Genomic DNA, 21,045 nt, shown 5'->3' with positions numbered 1-21,045 from the left:
ATTTAGAAATTTTTATCGTTTTTAAAATTTCATGAGAACTTTTGTTTTGGCTATTGGTTGCCGAGGGCAACAGTATTTCTTTTTTATTTTAGACGGTCACTTTGGTTACTGACAGTAATTTTTTTCTTATTATTGATCCAACATTCAAAGCGAAAACTACAATATATAGAAATTATTAAAGTGAAAAAGGATTCTTTTAATTCAACAAAAATATGTCAACTATTACAAAACCTCAAGTTCCAGCAGGTCTTCGAGATCTGATGAAAGATCTTACACGGGAAATTCTTAAGGAAAAGCCAACAGATATTTACGATTTTGCCGAAAATTATTTCTCGTCTCGTCTCCCTCAGAAAGAAAATTATGCTGTTAGGAGTTTTGAAAATAGTTCCGGAAAATATGATTTTTCCTATATACAAAATCCTCAACGTTATCAGGTTCCTGTCGCCTTAGTTTACTCCATCATTCCCGAAGGTCTTACAAATCTTATAAAAGAATTAATAAAAGCTGTGCTCAGGGAACAACCACAAAATTTATGTGATTTTGCTGTGGAGTACTTTCGACATATAAAAGCAGTCACAAGTACTGAATCTCAAGCTGAACCAAAAGAAATTAATTACTCGGCGTATGAAAATTATTTTATGAATAAAGAACGTTTCCTATTCACACCGTATGTGAAATGTACTTGTGGCAGAATACTTGGCGAAGCATATGCACATAGCAATCAAATTGAACATTTTAGTTCTATCCACAATATTCAGAACAATGACTCAGCATTTCAGTCAGAGACCTTAAATGCCGCTGATACAAACAGTAATAATGTGAGTAAGATGTCTGAAAATTATTCAATTTATTCCGAGAAGTACATGAACGCCATTTACATAATTCAAACATATATTCGTCGTTATTTAAAAAGAAAATCAACCATAACTAAAACTAAGGGAATCTCTTCCAACCACCATTCACTGGACCTAGATTCGATGACTACAAAAACAGAGGAAATGCCAATAGTGCCTCAACTGCAAATAAATCAAAATGAAGCAGAAAATAATTCCGAAGATGTTTCATATACATCGGCATCTACAGCTTTACTCTCAGCAACAGAATCGGGTCGTGAAACATCTGAACCGAGTACAAGCGAAAGCATTCTGACAAAGACTATTATTGAAGGCGTTCAAATTGAAAATGACGATAAAAATATTTCCGATTATTTGAAACAATCCGCCAATGGACATGCGCAGATCGAAGCCACTACTAACAACCAAGATGTAGATGATAATAGGAATGCCAACGTTCCTGAAAGGAATGTGGAAATCCAACAAATTGACAAAGGTAAGATAATAGTTAACGATAATTAGAAATGTTATGAATGTTAGAATTTTATTTGAAATACATATGTACATAAATAGATATACATATGTACAAGATATGCCATAAATTAAATTATTCAAATAAAGGTTACTGAGAGGAAGAAACTTAAGCAAATACATATTAATCAATACATTTTGTTATTGAAAACAACACACAACATGGGTTATCAATTACACAGGTCAACAGCAAAAAAGGCTTCACTAACCACTTAACTGAAGGCAACAAAATGAGATATCGATCATAAAAATCGATTAATTATTTTTTAATTTATTCACAATTAAGTGAATTCACTCATTTTTAGAAAATAGTATGTTCTTACAAGTGTTATATTGAGTTATCATAAATTATGTGGAGAAACATCTAAAAAAATCTATCGATAGAATTGAAAAATTATACCATTTTTGTATTTAGGTAACCATTAGGGTATTCGAATTATTCGATTTTTCTCTTATTCGAATGAAACGAATAATTCGAATAAGAGATTTTAACTTGTTCGAATAATTCGATCACACGTTTAAAATTAATCGAATTATTTTTTTAAAAAAGTAATGAATGAAGTTTTTTATTGTTAAAGAAATACAAAAAATAACGTTAAAGTTAATAATTCAAGTATTGATAATGTTAAAAAACATTCGAAAACAAAGTCAGTGAACGTGGCTAATTTGAAGTCAGGCAGTGCATGATTGACGCATTTACAAATACGCTAAAAGTTTAATACCATGTTAGACAAATATGTTCAACGATGTTCAAAATCATGTATAAGACGAACTTCATGCTTTTCTTGCAACAAAACGTTAGTTTGCAATATTTGTGTTTATCTTACATACACGGTTAATAACGTCACTTATATACATATATTTTAAGATAATGGCCTTCATCTGTAAGTAGCCTTGCGAGGGGATTCGGATGATGATGTAATTTTGATAAATAAGCTTCACGAGTTTTTCTGAATTCATCTTTGACCAAGGTTACATCTAAGTCTCTGTGGATGTTCTCGTTTCTTATGAACCATGGAGCTCCCGTCATGGTTCTAAGAATTTCGGATTGTGCCCTCTGTATAAGATCTATACTGGTATTGCTTCCCATAATTTTATTCCGTATGTCCAAATTGGTTTTAAGACTGTCTTATACAGGATGACTTTGCAGTTAAGGCTTAATTTCGATTGGTGGTGGATTAGAGGTTTGGTCGAATAATAATACTCATAACGATAATAGTTTTCAAAATTTTAAAAAGTGTGAATTGACAGAGTAAGTGTGGAGACCCCAAACCCTTATCGCCTGAATCAGATGAACCTAATATTTTTAATGCTGCAAGATATTTTATAAAAAATTAAGAAATGTGTTTAATGTTTTGTATGTTTTGAGTTAAAAAACATTTATTTTGATAGATACCGAACTCACATCGCTCTAAGCGACCAAAAGGTCTTCATAAAAAAAATATCTCAGCTTTTATTTGAGCTAAAAAAAAAATAAGAAAGGCCCATTTTGAAAAAAAGTCCAAAAAGTTTTTGATTTCGGAAAAAAATATTAAACACTTTTTATTTTTCTTTTTAAATGCTTTTTTTTCGAAAGATTGAAGAAAGAGCTATCTATTTGGGACACATTTTGCTAAGAACAATAGGTAATAAGTTACATGGATAAGAAAAAACACCTGCATGGACAAAAGTCAAATTTTGACCCCTCCCTAACTCAGAGAGTTCTCGACCGATCTTGTTGAAAAATTGTGTCTGAATTACTATCCAATATAAATGGAAATGACATGAAATGTCCCATATGGGCAATTCCACGAGAATCGCTACCACGACTGAAAACACAAAAACCCTTGAAACTTTTTTTCAAGATGATTTGAATAGAACAAAATAATAAAATGTTACTATGTGAAAGTATTTCCCAGCAAAAAATATTCTGGATTTGGAAGCATAAAATATGATTACTGAATCTTCTACTGCTACATTAATTGCATCCTAAAATTATTGCCTTACAAAAATGTTTTTAGAAAGCATACATTAAGCTATTCGTATAGGTGGTGAAGAACTTAGAAAAAATCAGCGCTTCTTGTTAGGCAATCACTGGGTCTGTAAGATTTTATTGCTTCTCAGCAGCTCTAAAATCTATGTGCACAATTGTTTGCACATATTTAATTCGATGAAATCAGATTAATTTTAAAGCTGTGAAATATTCTTATTTTGGATTCCTTATGCAGAGCCTCTACGCAAGGAATCCCATATAAAAATCATGTAATCTTTCATGCGAAGTGGTAGCAGTATACAAGTGCTGTCTGCCTTACTAACCTGCTTCCGAGGAAGCACCATTTTTTGCTAGGTCACAGCTTATTACAACATTTTATTGGCAAAAATAATAGTTTAAACTGATTATATTTAATTTTTTAATGTTTTAGGTGTGTATTAGGCTAAAATTGCGGCGAAAACTAGGCTCCCAATTAGCTTGTAGTATGAAATGAATTTGACTCTGATTGTTTTTTTTTTGCCAAATTGTTTATTGAAACTGAATATATATTTTCTATTCACTTTTTTAGTTTTTGTATACATATATTTACAGAATATATATTGTTTTATTATAAGAGAAAAATCTGTCACGTACGGTATGTCACGTACGATATTAAATTTTGTTTATTATAAAATCATCCAAAGATTGTTTTTAAATAAACATGATGGATTGTAAAGGAAAAATATTTCGTTTAGTGTAAGAAATTAAAAGAAAACATAACGCCTCTCACGATTCGAATATTTTCGCATATTTCTACATGTACCTCAAAATGAGTTCCGTTTTATGTCACGTACGATATACCCTTATTTCGCTCAATATTTTGGACAAGTTTTTATTATTTTAAAATATAGTACCCTCTGAATGGAACATAAACACCAAATTATTTTTCAGATACTCTTATTTTTGCAAAATCTATTCCACTCTATAGGCGTACAAATGTCACGTACGATGATATGGAATTGCCCATATACGAAATTCTTGTCACTTGGGTCACATTAGTGTGACCCAAAAAAAATGTTGTACATTGCACATACATACATGGATATCGATAGACATAACAATGGATGAGAAATGAAGAAACATAGGAAATGTCATGGTATCTTCAGTCCTCATGATAAAACTTCAACAAAATTTTTTTTTAATTGCCGCAGATAATTCTATTTCAATTTTGGACTTTTATTTAGATGTTAATCAACATACATAATAAATTCTCCAAAATCAATTGCAATTAGAGTTTAGACATAGACATTATTAAAATGATAAAAAAAAAAGTTTTAAAGCTTTATGTAGAATAAAAATGTTTCAAGAAATTTATGCGGAACAGCCTCTCCCTACTGATCCTATAAACATTGGAACACATGGATTGAGAAAGTAAAATGTTATACCACTAATTACTAAAAAAAAGTTTGAAGTATTAGGCATTTTAATAGATGATACAAATCATTTGATTAAGATTGTCTAAGAAACTCTACCTAAATCTGAAACCAAGATTTAGTTTGAAAACTTAAGTAAACACACAGTAATTTATTGCTAAATATACTAAAATAAATTTAATCAAACTATATTCATGTATTGTCAAAATTACTAAAATCGAAATATAGTCCTATAATAACCAATTTTAATTTATGAGTTAAATTTTTTTTTTAATATAAGTAACATTGAAATCATACAATATCCAATTATTTTTAAGTGCATATTTTTTACATTTTAAGAGCATATTTTACGTTTTTAAGGGCATATTTTATGCGCATAAAACATTATTTTTGGTTGCCCTGTTTATGATCTTAGGTAAAATTATATATTTTGTTAAATATTTTAAGCTATTGTCATTATCGTGTAATTGATTTTTACCAAATTTATAATTTCAGGTGCCACTGAACTAATGAATAATACTGCGGTTTCAAAAAATGAAGAATTAAAATCTATCAATGAGACAGGTGAAAATCCTTTAGCGAGAAATGACTTGGAAGGTAAATCAACTCTAGAATCTCAAAAATTTTTAAAATCCAACGAACATGGCAGCATTGATAGTGTAATAGTAAGTTCAATAAATGCCGAAACATTTGGCAATGACCATATGGAGAATCTTAATGACAAAGAGCTTATTTCAAAGTCAGAAATGGGTGAATTACCAAAAAAATCCGGCGGTATTCATTATGCTGAAATTGACAAACTTAATAAAGATTTAAATAAGGAGAAATTGTTTTCAGAATCTGAACTAAATTCAGAAACCGAAGTAATAACAAAGGAGAGCAGCCTTAATTTGGCAAAAGAAGCCAATACAATTTTAATTCACAGCACTAATAACATTAAGAGACTAGTTAATAAGTCCTCCGAATCGCTTGATAAGAAACTTAGTGACGTGGAATGCACGACAAACAATAAAACAATTAAAACATGCCATGAAATTGAACAAACTAACTCTTCTTGTGGCTCTGCCGATAATATCTCAGAAATAGTCGATAAATTTCACATACAGAATATTAACGAAATATCAGAAAATGAACAAAAACCAATTTTAGATAAACAGAAAGAAGATACGATTGAAGGTCAAGATAAATCCAGTAAAATTGAACACAGACAAAGTCTTGATACACAGAATGTTTCGATTGCAAATGAGAATGAAGGCGAAGGTAAAACAACTACAGAAGAACAAAAGCAAAGGATAGATAGAAACAAAGATTCGATTGAAAATGAGACTGAACATGATAAACAAAAAGATTCAATTATGGAAAATAATAAATCTGATTTATTAGAAGAAATCTTTGAAACTAAAATGGATTCAAACAATAAAAATTCCATAAACAAATCTACCAATGATTTAAACCAATGCAGTTTAGATTCTAATATGGAATCAAATGCCGACGATGCAAATATTTCCAATAAATTCAAAAATCAAGAAATAAATGATAAACCTGAATTCTTAGAAAAAGTTTCTCAAATTAATGAGCATGAAAATAAGAAACTTGATGTTGCAAATTCTACTCAAAATAAATCGGTAATCGAAACTAGTGAGGCAAATAAAACTACTGGTAACGACAAACAAGATATGAATTTACATGATACATCGCAAACCGAGCAACACGAAGAAAACGTCACATCAGCAAATACAGATAATGTCTCAGAAGTGGAAAAAGATTTTGAGAAACCTGAAACACAAGCTAACAATTCTTTCAATAGAAATATTAGTTCGAAATTAAACAACGAACTTATAAGACCCAAAATAAATGATGACGATGAAAATATATCTGCTGAAGTGGATACAAACGATAAAATAGGTGCAATTTTGGCCTCAATTCCAAAAGACAATGCAGATATACCATCATCGGAAACTAAAGAAAATTTTGATAAAAATGAATCAAATACAATAGAGCCCAAATTAGAAACAAATTTAAATAACACACAGTATTCAAAGGAAAATCATGATGATTCGATTAAACAGGATATAGCCAATCCAAACCTATTGGATAACAAAAATAATGCTGCTACAATTATTGGAATAAAATCTGAAGAAATCACTTTAGAAAAATCTGCTGAAGTGGATACAAACGATACAATAGGTGCAATTTTGGCCTCAAATTCAAAAGAAAATGCAGAGATACCATCATCGGAAACTAAGGAAAATTTTGATAAAAACGAAATAAATACAAGAACTGAAATGGATAAGATAATAAAAGAGCATAAATTAGAAATAAATTTAAATAACACACAGGATTCAAAGGATGATGATTCGATTAAACAGGATATAGCCAATCCAAACCTATTGGATAACAAAAATAATGCTGCTACAATTATTGGAATAAAATCTGAAGAAATCACTTTAGAAAAATCAAATGAAACCGATACGAATCTAGTTAAAAGCTCCGAAGTAGTGTCAGATAAAACCAAAAGTTGCACAAGCAATTTTTTAGAAAAGCAAATGGATATAACCCACGACAAAGAATCTGGTAATGAATTCGAACCCAAATCTGAAATAAACGAACATCTACACGAAAAAGGAAAAGATGTTGAAACCAAACATGATATTGCAGTGAACGAAATAGAAACGGAAAATAAACTTGAACAAACTTTTAAGAATGAATTGATTGAAGATATGAAAACCAATAACTTGAATGACACAAATGTTGACATAAAATTAGAAAACCAAGTTGATAAATCTGAACATATGTCGAATGTAATAAATGAAGTCATCATCAATAAAACAGTTAAAGATGAAATGGATTTAAATCAAGAAGAAACTTTCCAAGGCGACTTAAATATGAACGATAATAATACTAAGAATTCAATAAATGAAGATGTAAGCCTCAAATCACAATCTGAGAAACCTCTACTTGATTCAGACGAAACAACAACTACAAAAGATGAAATGGATAATAAACTGGAAGAAGTTTCTAAAACCAAATTATGTGAAATTAATAAGACTTCTAATGATATACTACAGAGAAATCTTGACATGAATAAAGAGAAGGAATCTAGTGTCGCAGAAGAAAATACTGATAATGATAACCAGGATACGAAACTAAAAGATTTGCATACAATTAAGGATAATAGCCCATCACATGAATCGAAACATGATGAAGTTGATTTCAAAGCTTTTAAATCTGTAAAAGAGTCGAATAATTTAAATGATAAAGTTGAAGTAATTCATAAAACTATTCAGGGCATCAAACTGCATGAAAGCCCAACAACTATGACGTTGGATGAAAAAAACATAAATACAGACGCATTAGATGACTTAAAAGACGATAATCAATCTATCAAATCTCAAAGTGAATCTGAAAGAGTAAAATCTCTCCCAACTGAGATGAATGATAAACATGAAACAGTAGATAAAAATAAGCATGAAGCTAGTATAACTGAAAATTCTATTGAACCAACTGCTAATGACAAAGTAGCTAAAAATATTCAACAATCCTTTCAAGCAGTTGTGCATGAAAAAAATAATAATTCTGATAATGTGGAGTTGAATACAGAACAACAATCAGATAATAATCTGAGTATTGAAGTTGCAGTCGATAAAAATAGACATGCAGGCACTACCCAAAAGGATTTAGAAGAAAAGACTACTTCAGTAAATCAAACTGTTGATTTGACTTCAGAAAATTTATCCCAGAAACAGCAATCTGAATCAATTACAAGCGAATCTGCTATTGAACATACAAATGAGAAAACATTTCAATCTAAAGTCGAATCTATTGAAAATACAGCCATAATACCACATTCTGATTGTAATGAAACAAATGATGTTGCTAATGCACTTCCAGACGATAATAATAATGTGGAAAATAGCAATGATACACTTGAAGTTTCAAATCAAACTGAATCGCAGGAAAACATTTATAAAAACGTTGATATAAAATCAGAAATACAACTCCAACCGAAGGATGAATTTAAACAAAAATCCGGTCAAACTGAAATTAAAACAAATGTTACTAGCGAGTCGCAAGATAAAGACGTTGGCATAAAATCAGAACCACAATTCGAATCGAACGATGAATTGAAACAAAATACAAATCTGCCAAAAACTTTACAAACCGATCCAATTGAAACTAGTTATATTATTGATGATTTATCAATCAATTATGAAAAAGATGATATCAAGACAAATGAAAAACATGAACTTGATAAACCATTAAATAAAACCAAAGATAAAATTGTCAATAATGATGACAAAGAAATGTCTTCTACTATATTAGAAGACAAAAAAGATATAAAACCTAAAGATGAGTCAGAAATATCACAAACTGATGTAGAAAATTTAGTCAAAAAATCTGACAAAGGCGATCAAAATATGAACGAACCCGAAAATTTAAATACTGTAACTAAATCAAACTCATTACAAAAACCTTTACAAATGATGTTGTCTGAAAGTAAAAATATAACTGTTGAATCTGTTGGTAAAACAATTAAACAGGAAACTGTTAATGATCCAGATAACTCTACCAAAATAACCGATCAAGAGTTAGATACAAATGATATTAATCCCATCAACGCTAATGATAATATAGCTGAAACAACTAATAAAGGTGACCAGGAAAAAATCCCACAAGGATCCTCTATAAACGAATTAAATTATAGTAATATCATCACTGACTATGCGATTGATAAAACTTTTACTGAATCGCAGGAAAACACTTATAAAAACGTTGACATAAAATCAGAAGTACAACCTCAATCGAACGATGAATTGAAACAAAATACAAATCTGCCAAAAACTTTACAAACCGAGCCAATTGAAACTAGTTATATTATTGATGATTTGTCAATTAATTGTGAAACAGATGATATCAAGACAAATGAAAAACATGAACTTGATAAACCATTAAATAAAACCAATGATAAAATTGTCATTAATGATGACAAAGAAATGTCTTCTACTATATTAGAAGACAAGAAAGATATAAAACCTAAAGATGAGTCAGAAATATCACAAACTGATGTAGAAAATTTAGTCAAAAAATCTGACAAAGGCGATCAAAATATGAACGAACCCGAAAATTTAAATACTGTAACTAAATCAAACTCATTACAAAAACCTTTACAAATGATGTTGTCTGAAAGTAACAATATAACTGTTGAATCTGTTGATAAAACAATTAAACAGGAAACTGTTAATGATCCAGTTAACTCTACCAAAATAACCGATCAAGAGTTAGATACAAATGATATTAATCCCATCAACGCTAATGATAATATATCTGAAACAACTAATAAAGGTGACCAGGAAAAAATCCCACAAGGATCCTCTATAAACGAATTAAATTATAGTAATATCATCACTGACTATGCGATTGATAAAACTTTTACTGAATCGCAGGAAAACACTTATAAAAACGTTGACATAAAATCAGAAGTACAACCTCAATCGAACGATGAATTGAAACAAAATACAAATCTGCCAAAAACTTTACAAACCGAGCAAATTGAAACTAGTTATATTATTGATGATTTGTCAATTAATTGTGAAACAGATGATATCAAGACAAATGAAAAACATGAACTTGATAAACCATTAAATAAAACCAATGATAAAATTGTCATTAATGATGCATCTGAATTCAAAGAAATGTCTTCTACTATATTAGAAGACAAGAAAGATATAAAACCTAAAGTTGAGTCAGAAATATCACAAACTGATGTTGAAAATTTAGTCCAAAAAACTGACAAAGGTCAAAATATGAACGAACCCGAAAATTCAATTACAATAAATAAATCAAACTCATTACAAGAACCTTTGCAAATGATGTTGTCTGAAAGTAACAATATAACTGGTGAATCTGTTGATAAAACAATTAAACAGGAAACTGTTAATGATCCAGATAACTCTACCAAAATAACCGATCAAGATATGATTTTATCTAAAAATTCCAAAACTGAGTTAGAAACAAATGATATTAATCCCATCAACGCTAATGATAATATAGCTGAACCAACTAAAAAAGGTGACCAGGAAAAAATCCCACAAGGATCCTCTATAAACGAATTAAATTATAATAACATCATCACTGACGACGCAATTGATAAAACATTTACTTTGAAATCGGCTGAATCAACAGATAAGGAACAAGTTAAACAAAAACTAATGGATACTTTGCAAACTAAATTGGCAGAAAATATGAATAACTTAGGTACAGATGATTCCATAACTGATACAAATTTGTTAAATACTTCTGGTAGTGGTAATGTAGCACAAGAGAATGGTAAAAATTCTTCTGCTAATGATCTTATTGCGAAACATGACCTAAATGCTAACACGACAGAGGAGCATAAACAAATATCAGATACAAAATCTGACTTAGATGCAGTTAAGGAATCAACAACTGTTAGGAGTACAGTTAACACAGCAGAGGAGCTTATCACAAAAAGGTGTGTGCATGAAACACAAATGGAAAGACATAAACAAATATCGGATACAAAATCGGACTTAGATGAAGTTAAGGAATTAACAACTGTTAGGAGTGCAGTTAAACCTAATGAAAGCGATGTAAAACTTAATTCCAATAAACACATTAAAGCTGAAACACTAGATAAGATACCAAGCTATACTGAAGTTGATACCCAATACATGGATTATAATAACATAATCAGTAAGACTCCAAACAAACAGCCAGAAAAATCAAATAATAGCGGTATAAATTCTGAAAAGTCTTCTGAAGAATTTACTATTTCAGAAGATCGGGTTAAAAGAGAAACTGCAATTGAAACCTCTCCTACAGATACGAATGAACACGATGGTAATAGTACGACCGAAAAGCTTTTCTCACTGAGTTCTAACGATAATGCTCAACCTCAATTAGAGGAATCAAGAAATGGAATTCAAGATAAAAATCTAAATGATAGCCATGAACGTGATAATAAAGACAAATTTGAAAACACGGAAAAGAAAGACATTAAAGAAAAACATTATGAAAAATCAAAGTCATTATCAAGTGAGAATGAGTCAGAACGATCGTTTGAAAAAGAATTTGGAACTTCGAAGGAAGAAAAATCCAGTAGTAACGTAGATTCAAAAAATAAATTAGAAATCGAAAGGCATGCCGAGCAGAATACTGCTACTAATGAAAGTAGTGGTGATATCAAAAATATAAATACAGTTTACACAAAACATCAATTAGCAGCCTCAAATTCATCTTCCTCTGCAATTGAAAATAATGATGATGGCGAAAAGAAAATGTTTGCAGATGATTTAAAAGAGGATATTGCAACTTCTACCGGTAGCGAAGTCAGTAGCCAGTTATCGTTAACTAAACAAGATACAACATGCAAGGATGACGCACAAAAACAGTCAGACATTTTTGAAATAAAATGTACAAGTACTGAAGAAACAGCTCCAGAAAAACATTTAGATGGTGTAGATAAGGGAAGCAATGTTTCGAATTCCTATTCTATACAAGCAAAATATGAACAAATTGATACCACCAACTCTGCAGATGAGGCAGTTGGAAGTGACAATAAAAATCAAACGCATGATAGTGACCCAAAACTGGAATCAAAAGCAAAAATGACCAGTGTTATAGAGACAGTTGAAAAACCGCAATCACCAAAACCGCTAAATTTAGAAACACAAGAAACCGGATCTGATAGCAATCATGATGATAAATGTTCCTCTAAGGTTTTGAATGAATTTGAAATTACTAATAAAAATGTAAATGATGATGAAAACAATTTAAAAAAGGATAATGAAGTAATTCAAGACATTTCAAAACACGAGGAATCTTGTGAAAAGCTCAATGAAAAAACCTCAATATCCCTGAATTGCAATGTTGTGCCAATTGAAGCAAAACAAATGGAAAATGAGGTAAAAAATTCAAATTATAACGAAATCGAACTGAACACAAATTCTGAAATAAGCTCAAAAAATGAACAGTATAATAATAATCAACATGATAGAGATAACAATACAAATGAAAAGATGGACAAAGACTCAACTACTGGCAGTAAAAACAGCGAAGAGTTTCACAATGATAGTAATTCCTACAACGAAAATGCTCAACATTCCAACAATGACAATAAGAACGACACAAATTTAGAAAATAACGAAATATCCTTAGAGTCAGAGGAAGATGAAACTCGCAATTACGATGGTTCCAATTCAGAAGATAAAAACGATGATAAAAAATCTAACCAAAAATTGTTTACAATCCAAGACGAACAAATTTCAAAATTTAATGAAAACGTGAATTCAAATGAAAGTAAGATGATTCAACAACCAGATTCTATAACAAATAGTTCCATTTTAAACAATTCAAAAACACTTACGCATATTTTGAACAAGGAAATTGCATCAGAAGGAGAAGCTAATCCAAAAGATTATCAATTAAAATCCTCTCTGGTAAACTCCAGCGACATTGAAAACAACATTTCATCTACAATGTTGCCTTCAGAACCAGAACTTTCAGGCATTAAATCAAATGTTGGAAGCAAGACCTCGGATTTACACATGAATAAACTTCAGCCATCAATTATTGAGGTTCAACAACAAAATTCAGCACAGACTAATGAAAATGTTACAATTAAATTAGAAGATGGTGAAACTAATGCAAATGAAAATACTGAAAGCTCTCCTTTAGAAAACAAAGCGAAAACAGAAGTTTCCAATCCATTAGTTCATGATTCGTCTACAACAAAACATATAGAAGAAATTGAAAGTTCAAACACTGCAATTAATAAATTAAATGTATCAAATGTCGGTAATATACATGAAGATCTATCATATAGCAGCACAAAAAACGAAAAAACTGGGACTACAAACAATGATGAATTGCATCCATCAGCTGAAATTGTAAATATTGATTCAAACCCCAATATTCCAAACTCTGAACAACTTATAAAAATTAACAACGAATCGAATAATAACAATATTACAAATAAAGATACCCACATTTCAATTGACGATCAAACACCACTAGCTGCTGATGAATCAAAAAATCTTAATATTATCAAGGATCATTCTACTTTGACATCAAATGAGTTAAAAGGTTCAGTGATGGGCTCTGAGTTACAAGATATATCAAATCAATCTCAAGTTGTAGCAGATGCGCCATATATTAATAATAATGATTCTTTAACCCATTCTAAGAGCGAGGGAATAATATGTAACGGTATGTTCAAATGAATTTAATTGATATTATAATTTATTGTTTTTTTTTAAGAAACTTCCTTAAAAGAAACACATTCAGATGACCACAATAATATGATCTCTGATGGCAATGGAATAACAAGATCTATCGATACTCTAAATGAAACTAAACTAATAACAAAGGACAAAACTATGGACACAAGTTCGGAACTAAATTTATCAAACCATACAGCGAACGTTGAAACCACAATTGATAATGAAATTAAACATGAAAACTTTGATCAAGGTTAGTTAAATTAACAATAGTCGGCCATGAACTTTCCATAAGCCTCATTATTCCTCTAATAGAAGCAATGAGAACAAATATTGTATTCGTTCTTTCAATCATATACGAAAAAATAATTATGAAATTTTAGATATACAGCGGAAAGCAATTCATTTAAACACACTAGTGACAATTGCCATGACACATAGTGATTTAGATAAGTTTTTTTTTGTTGGAAATAATTCGGTATATCGGGAACTATTGGAAAAATTGTTACGAAATTTCACGTGGTTGGAGCTAAGGTATTTTCGTGTTTATTTGCAGTGGTTCAGCTTCTTAGCATTGCCTCTCAAAGTTGATCACCTCGGGTCTAAATTTTTTTTTAAAAAATCCATTAAGCTGAAACTTCAAATATAAATATGTAGTGGATAGATAATATAGAAGATCTAAAAAAAATATGCTTACATGTGTTGGTTATCCTTATTAGTTGAAGAGATATTTAGGTTTATTTATTTATTTTTTTAAATTTTGCTCGATCTTTTTATGGTTTTTTTAGATGTGGCGGACCTACGGAGTTGTAAGTTGTTTTTATTTTATTTAAAATTTTATATAGATGACATTAAAAAAAACGACCCTCCGTAGGCCCGCCACATCTTAAAAAACATATAAAGATGAGCAAAATTAAAAAAAAAATAAACAAATAAACCTAAATCTTCTTAGGCACTATTTATATTTTAAATTTCAGCTCATTCGGATCATAAATGGATTTTTGGCGATTTTTTCAAAAAAATTGAGACCCGAGGTGTCCAACTTTAGCGCTAGGAAGCAGAACAACTGCAAATCAACTCGAAATCGCCTTAGCTCCAACCACGTGAAATTGTCTCCAATTGTTCCGGATATACCTAATAATTTTCAAAAAAAAATTCTAAACCACTGAGTGACATGTGTGTGTTGACAGTTATCTATTAATTTTACACTAATTTTGTGACCAGTGTCCAAAACTGAACAGGTTTATTCCGTGACCTATCTATTTATCCCCTCCTAGAACATTGCCATGTTGAAATTAGAGCTAGAACCGGTCGCTACACCTAAGGAACCACGCATCACCAAAGACCAGTTGTCGTGTCGTTTTTTTTCTCCCTGGGTATCTTCTTTCATCTTTTAAACAAATGAAGCCTAAACGCTTCAGCGTTCATTTTTTTCTTCACATGTGCTAAAATATTTCTCTTATTTCGTCTAATTAGCAATGTTTTTCAATTAATCCATTGATGTTTAAATACATTTCTGACATCCTTAAACCATTAAAATTTTATACCAAAATTAGTTTCTTAAGATCATTATTATTGAGTAAATCCGTTTTATATTTTAGCTATGGTTTTTCTATTTGGATAAAATCTGGTGAGTAGGTAAAGGATCATTTGCAAGCACGAACGATTAATGTTGAACCTATAGCTGAACCCTATAGCTATGAAAATTATTATGAATTTTTTGAAAGAGCCCATAACTTTTGTTGTGTGACAGATATTTAATTTTGATACCCACACCCAAACATAAAATTGGGGGGTATATTGATTTATCGCTCCGTTTGCAACACATCGAAATATTAAATATTCTCCAGATAGAACACTGAAATTTTGCACACGTTATTCCTATTGTAAAAGAACAATTTGTTTTGAAAAAATATCTTCCTGAATAGTGGTATCCATAAAAGTTGGTACTGAATATTATAGGTAAAATCTGATCAAAATAAATGTTTTTATACAAAATGTAAAAAAAATTAGTGCCAGCATTATATTGGTGGTGGATATATAAAATTCGTCATAGTCGAATATATCATCATAGTTGTTTATTTTCGCATTGGAATCGAAATGTAATAAACTAATTAACGAAATTAGTAATAATTTTCAATGCTATAGGAATGCCATAGTTTTCAAAATTAAAAGGAATAGAATGAATTTTTCATGCTTGGGAGCGCTCCATAACCTAAACTTTTATTAATGGACATATTTAACGCATATTAACCAGTCAAAAATACTTATACCGGTCGTGTCTTCAACAGACAGACAGACAAACCGATATATACATATGTTTTGAGAGTCTATGACCGAAATTTGATATATTTTAGAGAGCTAGTATAAAAAATATGATCTAAATAAATACATTTGGAAAAATATTTAGGTTTTTCGAACTGATTGCTACATTTAATCTTTGTACTATAATGTCCGTAAGCGATTTGTTTTCATTAACGTTAAAACTGAAAATGAATTATGTATATTGTTGACCGAGGAGGTCTTTGTAAGTAATTCAGTCTAAAATAATTACTTACTTCAATAACATTTCCCTCCAAATAATATTCTTTCAGAAATTACTGGACAAACAAATACTGATGTTAAGGGAGAACATACAAACGAACAAGTATATATTGGTAAGGTATTAATAAGTTGAACATTTTTAAACAGTCACATTCTTATTTGGCTAGGATACCACACATAATATTGGCATTCAAACCCCAGAAACATTTATTGGCAATCAAAATTTTAACATTGGTAGAATTAGAAATTTTAACGAAGGTCTCCTTGGAAGTATTTCTGGTCAACGTTTTGCTGAAACACATTTGAAATCGTTTTGGAAAGAATATGTAATGAATAATAGCATTCCACTTAGTCAATACGATTATAAAGAAAATGAACCGAAAGAACAAACAATGACGGGTTCCGTTCACGAAATAAACAAAGCAAGATTAGCTGACACTAAAAACGAAGAACAAATCATTGATATTGTTGAGCCCGAAATTTTGAAAGAAAACATAACACAAATGGAATCATCTCCCACCAATAATCACAATATATACCGCACATCTAATGATTCAAATCCACCAAAAGATATTGAACGGATACCTAGGTATTTTTATGGTGTACCTGACACAGTATCAAATGATAAGGCAAGTCATTCAAATCAAAAATCCTATAAAGAACCAACTTCTTTTACAATAAACATGGGCGAATCTAACAAAGTGCATACCACTAAGATAGCCACATCAATAGAAGAAGAGTCATCGACTAAACCTAATACTGAAGTAGTATTCATTAAAGACGATAAGAAACTCAGTTTATCAAAATTAAACCTCGTCGAGTGTGCAGATGCTGAACCACTATTGGATGCCGAAACACCAACAAAATTATTTCAAGATTTGCATGAATTCGAATACAATATTCATGATGTTGACTTAGATATTACATATACCATTGATGAAATCATACGGCTAAGAATCGAAAACGATTCCCAACACAATTCCGACAATGACGAACATCTGAATGAATTTAGTGAATATTCGTTAACACCCGAGCCAATGCTCCAGACAATTATAGAACTTAGTGAATCGGAAACACCAAAACCTCCAGACCTATTACACTCAATTGATGATGATTTCCTAGCCAATTTGGAGAAAATCAGCGACACTACCAGTACAAGTTGGACAACAGGCTCCAAAGAAGACAATTCTTTCATTTCAGATGAATTTCTAGATGAAAAACACAATGGTGAATATTTAAAGGCAACGCCAACAAATTTGAACAGCGGACATGAAACACAGGGGGGAATTTACGAATTTGCCATAGATGAAATGGTTAGCAAGGAAATTCAATCACAAAATGAACAGATACAAGACTATGAACACATCATTGAACAAGCTCCTACTCCACCAAACAATGATCCATTTTACGAAGACTTGAAGGAAACTGCTGCTAAGAGTATTCAGCGAGCTTATCGTCAATATAAGCAAAAAAGAATTTTAAAAGCTGTCGAAAGTATTGATACTTCTGAAAATTCAGTTGAAACCCCAGACAAGAAATACCATCAATTCCACAATATTGATAACGATGCTAATTCAACATCTCATGACGAAGTAAATAATACCAAATGTAATGAATTGAAAGACCAGGCTAGTATAGAAAATAATATTTTAAAAAAAGAAGCATTTGTAACTGCATCAATTAATCGTGTTATTTCACAAGAAAAGCCTACAGAAATTGAAAATTATAAAGAAACTGGTGAAAAAAAAATTAAACAATTGGTTGAAAATTCCGATGATTGTGGTAATGAAAGTGAATCGATCTCAAAAGAACATAGAAATAATCGTTCTTCGATCGGTAGTGATAGAAATGAATATATTAATAAAACTAAATCATCTAGCAACAATATTAATAGTGAATCCAAACAAGAATCAATTGTACAAGAACACCTTAATGTCATTATACTGCAAACAGATTTAAATAGTACTGAGGATGATATCGATTGTTCTGAAAATAAAACACACGATCTGTCAAAAACTGTTGATGAAACGGACTCAGGCACAACGATGAGCAATAGCAATTCAGAAAAACAGAAATTTGAAACCATTAACATTTTGCCAGCCAATTGTGATATAAACGATCCTATAGAAAAGATCAAGGACAGCATAAGTAATATTACAGATGCGAATATCAAAGTTAATAACAAAAATTCTAATGACAGTGAATCAATTGAGACAAATGTATCTGAAAATATCAGATACATCAACAATATGAATCAAAATTCGAGCAATAGTGAAACGAATACAGAAAACCAGAACAACAATAAAAGCAATGAACTTCTAAAATCCAGTAATAGTTCCAAAATTGAAAGTATTAATAACGAAATTACCAATCCTAATTGCAATAGTATCACTAATACAGTAACTAGCTTTGATATTAACAATGTTATGAAAGAAGAATCTGGGGAAATTAATGAAACTAAGCATGACCTTTCAATTGGCCACTTTTATTTTGAACCAACAGCTCCCGCCAAAGAAGATATTCAATCTGTAGTGTCCCAGGAAAACATTAAAACCAATCAGATTATCCAAGACCAAGCAGCCAGAAAAATACAAAGAGCTTTTAAACATTTTATTGAACAAAAATCCAAATTAAGTTCAGACTTGGAAACAAAGACAGAATCATCGAAATCTAATTGGTTTGTTGGTGATGAACCAATTATAGCTAACGATTCATTGACAAAAACGACATCAGAAATTTCTTTTGAAGAGACCGAAGCTTATGTTGAATTAAACAATCCATCACAATATTTAGTTGGCTCAAGTAGTAATTTGGAAACCATTGATGCAAACAACTTTAGTAGAAGCCCAACAGCACCTGTATCTAATCGTAGTAGAAATAGTGTAGACTTGGCAAATAATCCATCAACTAATATCTCTAAAGATACAGTTTCAGTAATAGGAACTGGAACAGGCATAATTGAAAATGCAAATACTGAACATACTAAACAAGAAGCAAATACTTTAATGAATGAGATTACGTCTAACGGTACGTTATAGGTTCTATAATATTTATTTATAATAACTTCTTTAATTAATTATTTCTTCCTACACTAAATTCATTTAGAAAAGCAATTGGCCTATAAAAACGAAAAGGCATTCAAGTACACAAGTATTATTGATCAATTTATAAACGTTGAACGTCACTACTCTGATGTAGTAAATCATCACAACAAAGAAATTAAATTTACATCTCCAGATATTGCAGAAATTACAAAAATCCTTTCGGACTTTACCGATTCTCAAAAGGCGCAATGTGATTCGGAAATTCCCTATGAACGACTAGAAGAACCCTGCATTAAAAAGTCAGCATCAAGACCGCACAATACATCGGACAGCATTAGAGATGCCAAAGTCCTTACTGAGGCAGCTGTAAACACGGATACCTCTTCTTCATCGGATATTGATGATACTGAAGATAGTTTAAGTACAAAAACTGTTAAATTACATAAAACCGAAATGGCCATTACAAAAATGCAACAACGTCGAGATTCTACAACGAAAGTATCAAACTTAGACAAACCTAAAGACTACAACTTTGAAGAACCATTAGTTGCACCTATGGATAATTTAGACACAGATGAAGAAGGAATCGTGATCAATAAGTTAAACCGAGAAGAAACTCGCGAAAGCTCAGGCCAAAGTGACGTTGAAGTTATTATTGGTGGTGATAAAGATGACAACTTTTACTTTCTAGATAACATTGACATCGATGAAACGTTTCCATCTAAAGGTTCACTTAAGCGGGTTCATACAATAGCAGGCGATGGTGATGCAAAATCTCTTTTGAAAAATGTCACAATTGATGAGTCCATCAAATACATAGAACCACCCGATTACGAACTCAATAGTGGCAGTTTATGTTTGGACGATGATACTGCAGAAAATATTCGTCGTAAAATGATGGCCTACTCTTTGTCGGAGGCAGATTCGGATTGTTTTGACAAAGCCGCAGCAAATTCTGATGGCACTAACTCTGAATCAAAAACTCAAAAATATGACGACTTTAATGTGAGCACTGCTCTAGTCGAGAATGGTGACAGTTCTACCGAAACTGAATCCACCATAGTATCGGCAGTTACCAAAATTCAAGCTGGTGCTAGAGGTTATCTAACGCGAAAACGATTGGGAAAAACTAGCATCGCCAGTGATGGCAAATCAATACCTCATGATGACATAAATAAGGTGTCGTTTGGAAATGCAGCAATAAATGAATCTTTGGAACATTTGGTGCAAGAGGCAGCAGCTAAAAGAATTCAAAATGTCTATAGACAACATTATAGAAAAAGGCTAGCTGAAGCTAATCGAAAAGATGACGAAAATCTCTCACCAGAATTTGCCACCAGCATGGAAAACACTTTGGCCCAAAAAAGATCTATTATGTTGCAAAGAGGCGATGCTCTTCGAAATGATTCAACACCAGATGAAGGCAACAGCAGCAGTAATGGAAGTGGAAGTGAAAATGGCAAGCTTAAT

The 21,045-nt window shown here is 31.0% G+C and overlaps 1 protein-coding gene across 1 annotated transcript; it reads left to right on the top strand.

The window, feature by feature from the left end:
* Positions 1-212: 212 nt before the first annotated feature.
* LOC135951148 (protein PF3D7_1417600) lies at positions 213-20,996 on the top strand. The gene is made up of 7 exons (XM_065500737.1): positions 213-1,329; positions 5,244-13,976; positions 14,028-14,240; positions 16,582-16,649; positions 16,699-19,558; positions 19,637-20,951; positions 20,993-20,996. Exons 1-7 carry the CDS (start codon positions 213-215, stop codon positions 20,994-20,996), a joined length of 14,310 nt encoding a protein of 4,769 aa, XP_065356809.1.
* The last annotated feature ends 49 nt before the right edge of the window (positions 20,997-21,045 follow it).

Source organism: Calliphora vicina, chromosome 1 (genome assembly GCF_958450345.1).
Source record: "Calliphora vicina chromosome 1, idCalVici1.1, whole genome shotgun sequence".
Lineage (NCBI taxonomy): Eukaryota > Metazoa > Arthropoda > Insecta > Diptera > Calliphoridae > Calliphora > Calliphora vicina.
Note: the sequence above shows the minus strand (reverse complement) of the source record. Positions and strands in the feature narration are given on the sequence as shown.

What these genes read in the sequence shown, in the direction of transcription:
- LOC135951148 (XM_065500737.1), top strand. Translation starts at nt 213, where the DNA reads ATGTCAACTATTACAAAACCTCAAGTTCCAGCAGGTCTTCGAGATCTG. An exon ending in ACATGAAAACTTTGATCAAG is followed by an intron (nt 14,241 to 16,581) that starts GTTAGTTAAATT and finishes ATATTCTTTCAG; the next exon opens with AAATTACTGGACAAACAAAT. An exon ending in AACAAGTATATATTGGTAAG is followed by an intron (nt 16,650 to 16,698) that starts GTATTAATAAGT and finishes TTATTTGGCTAG; the next exon opens with GATACCACACATAATATTGG.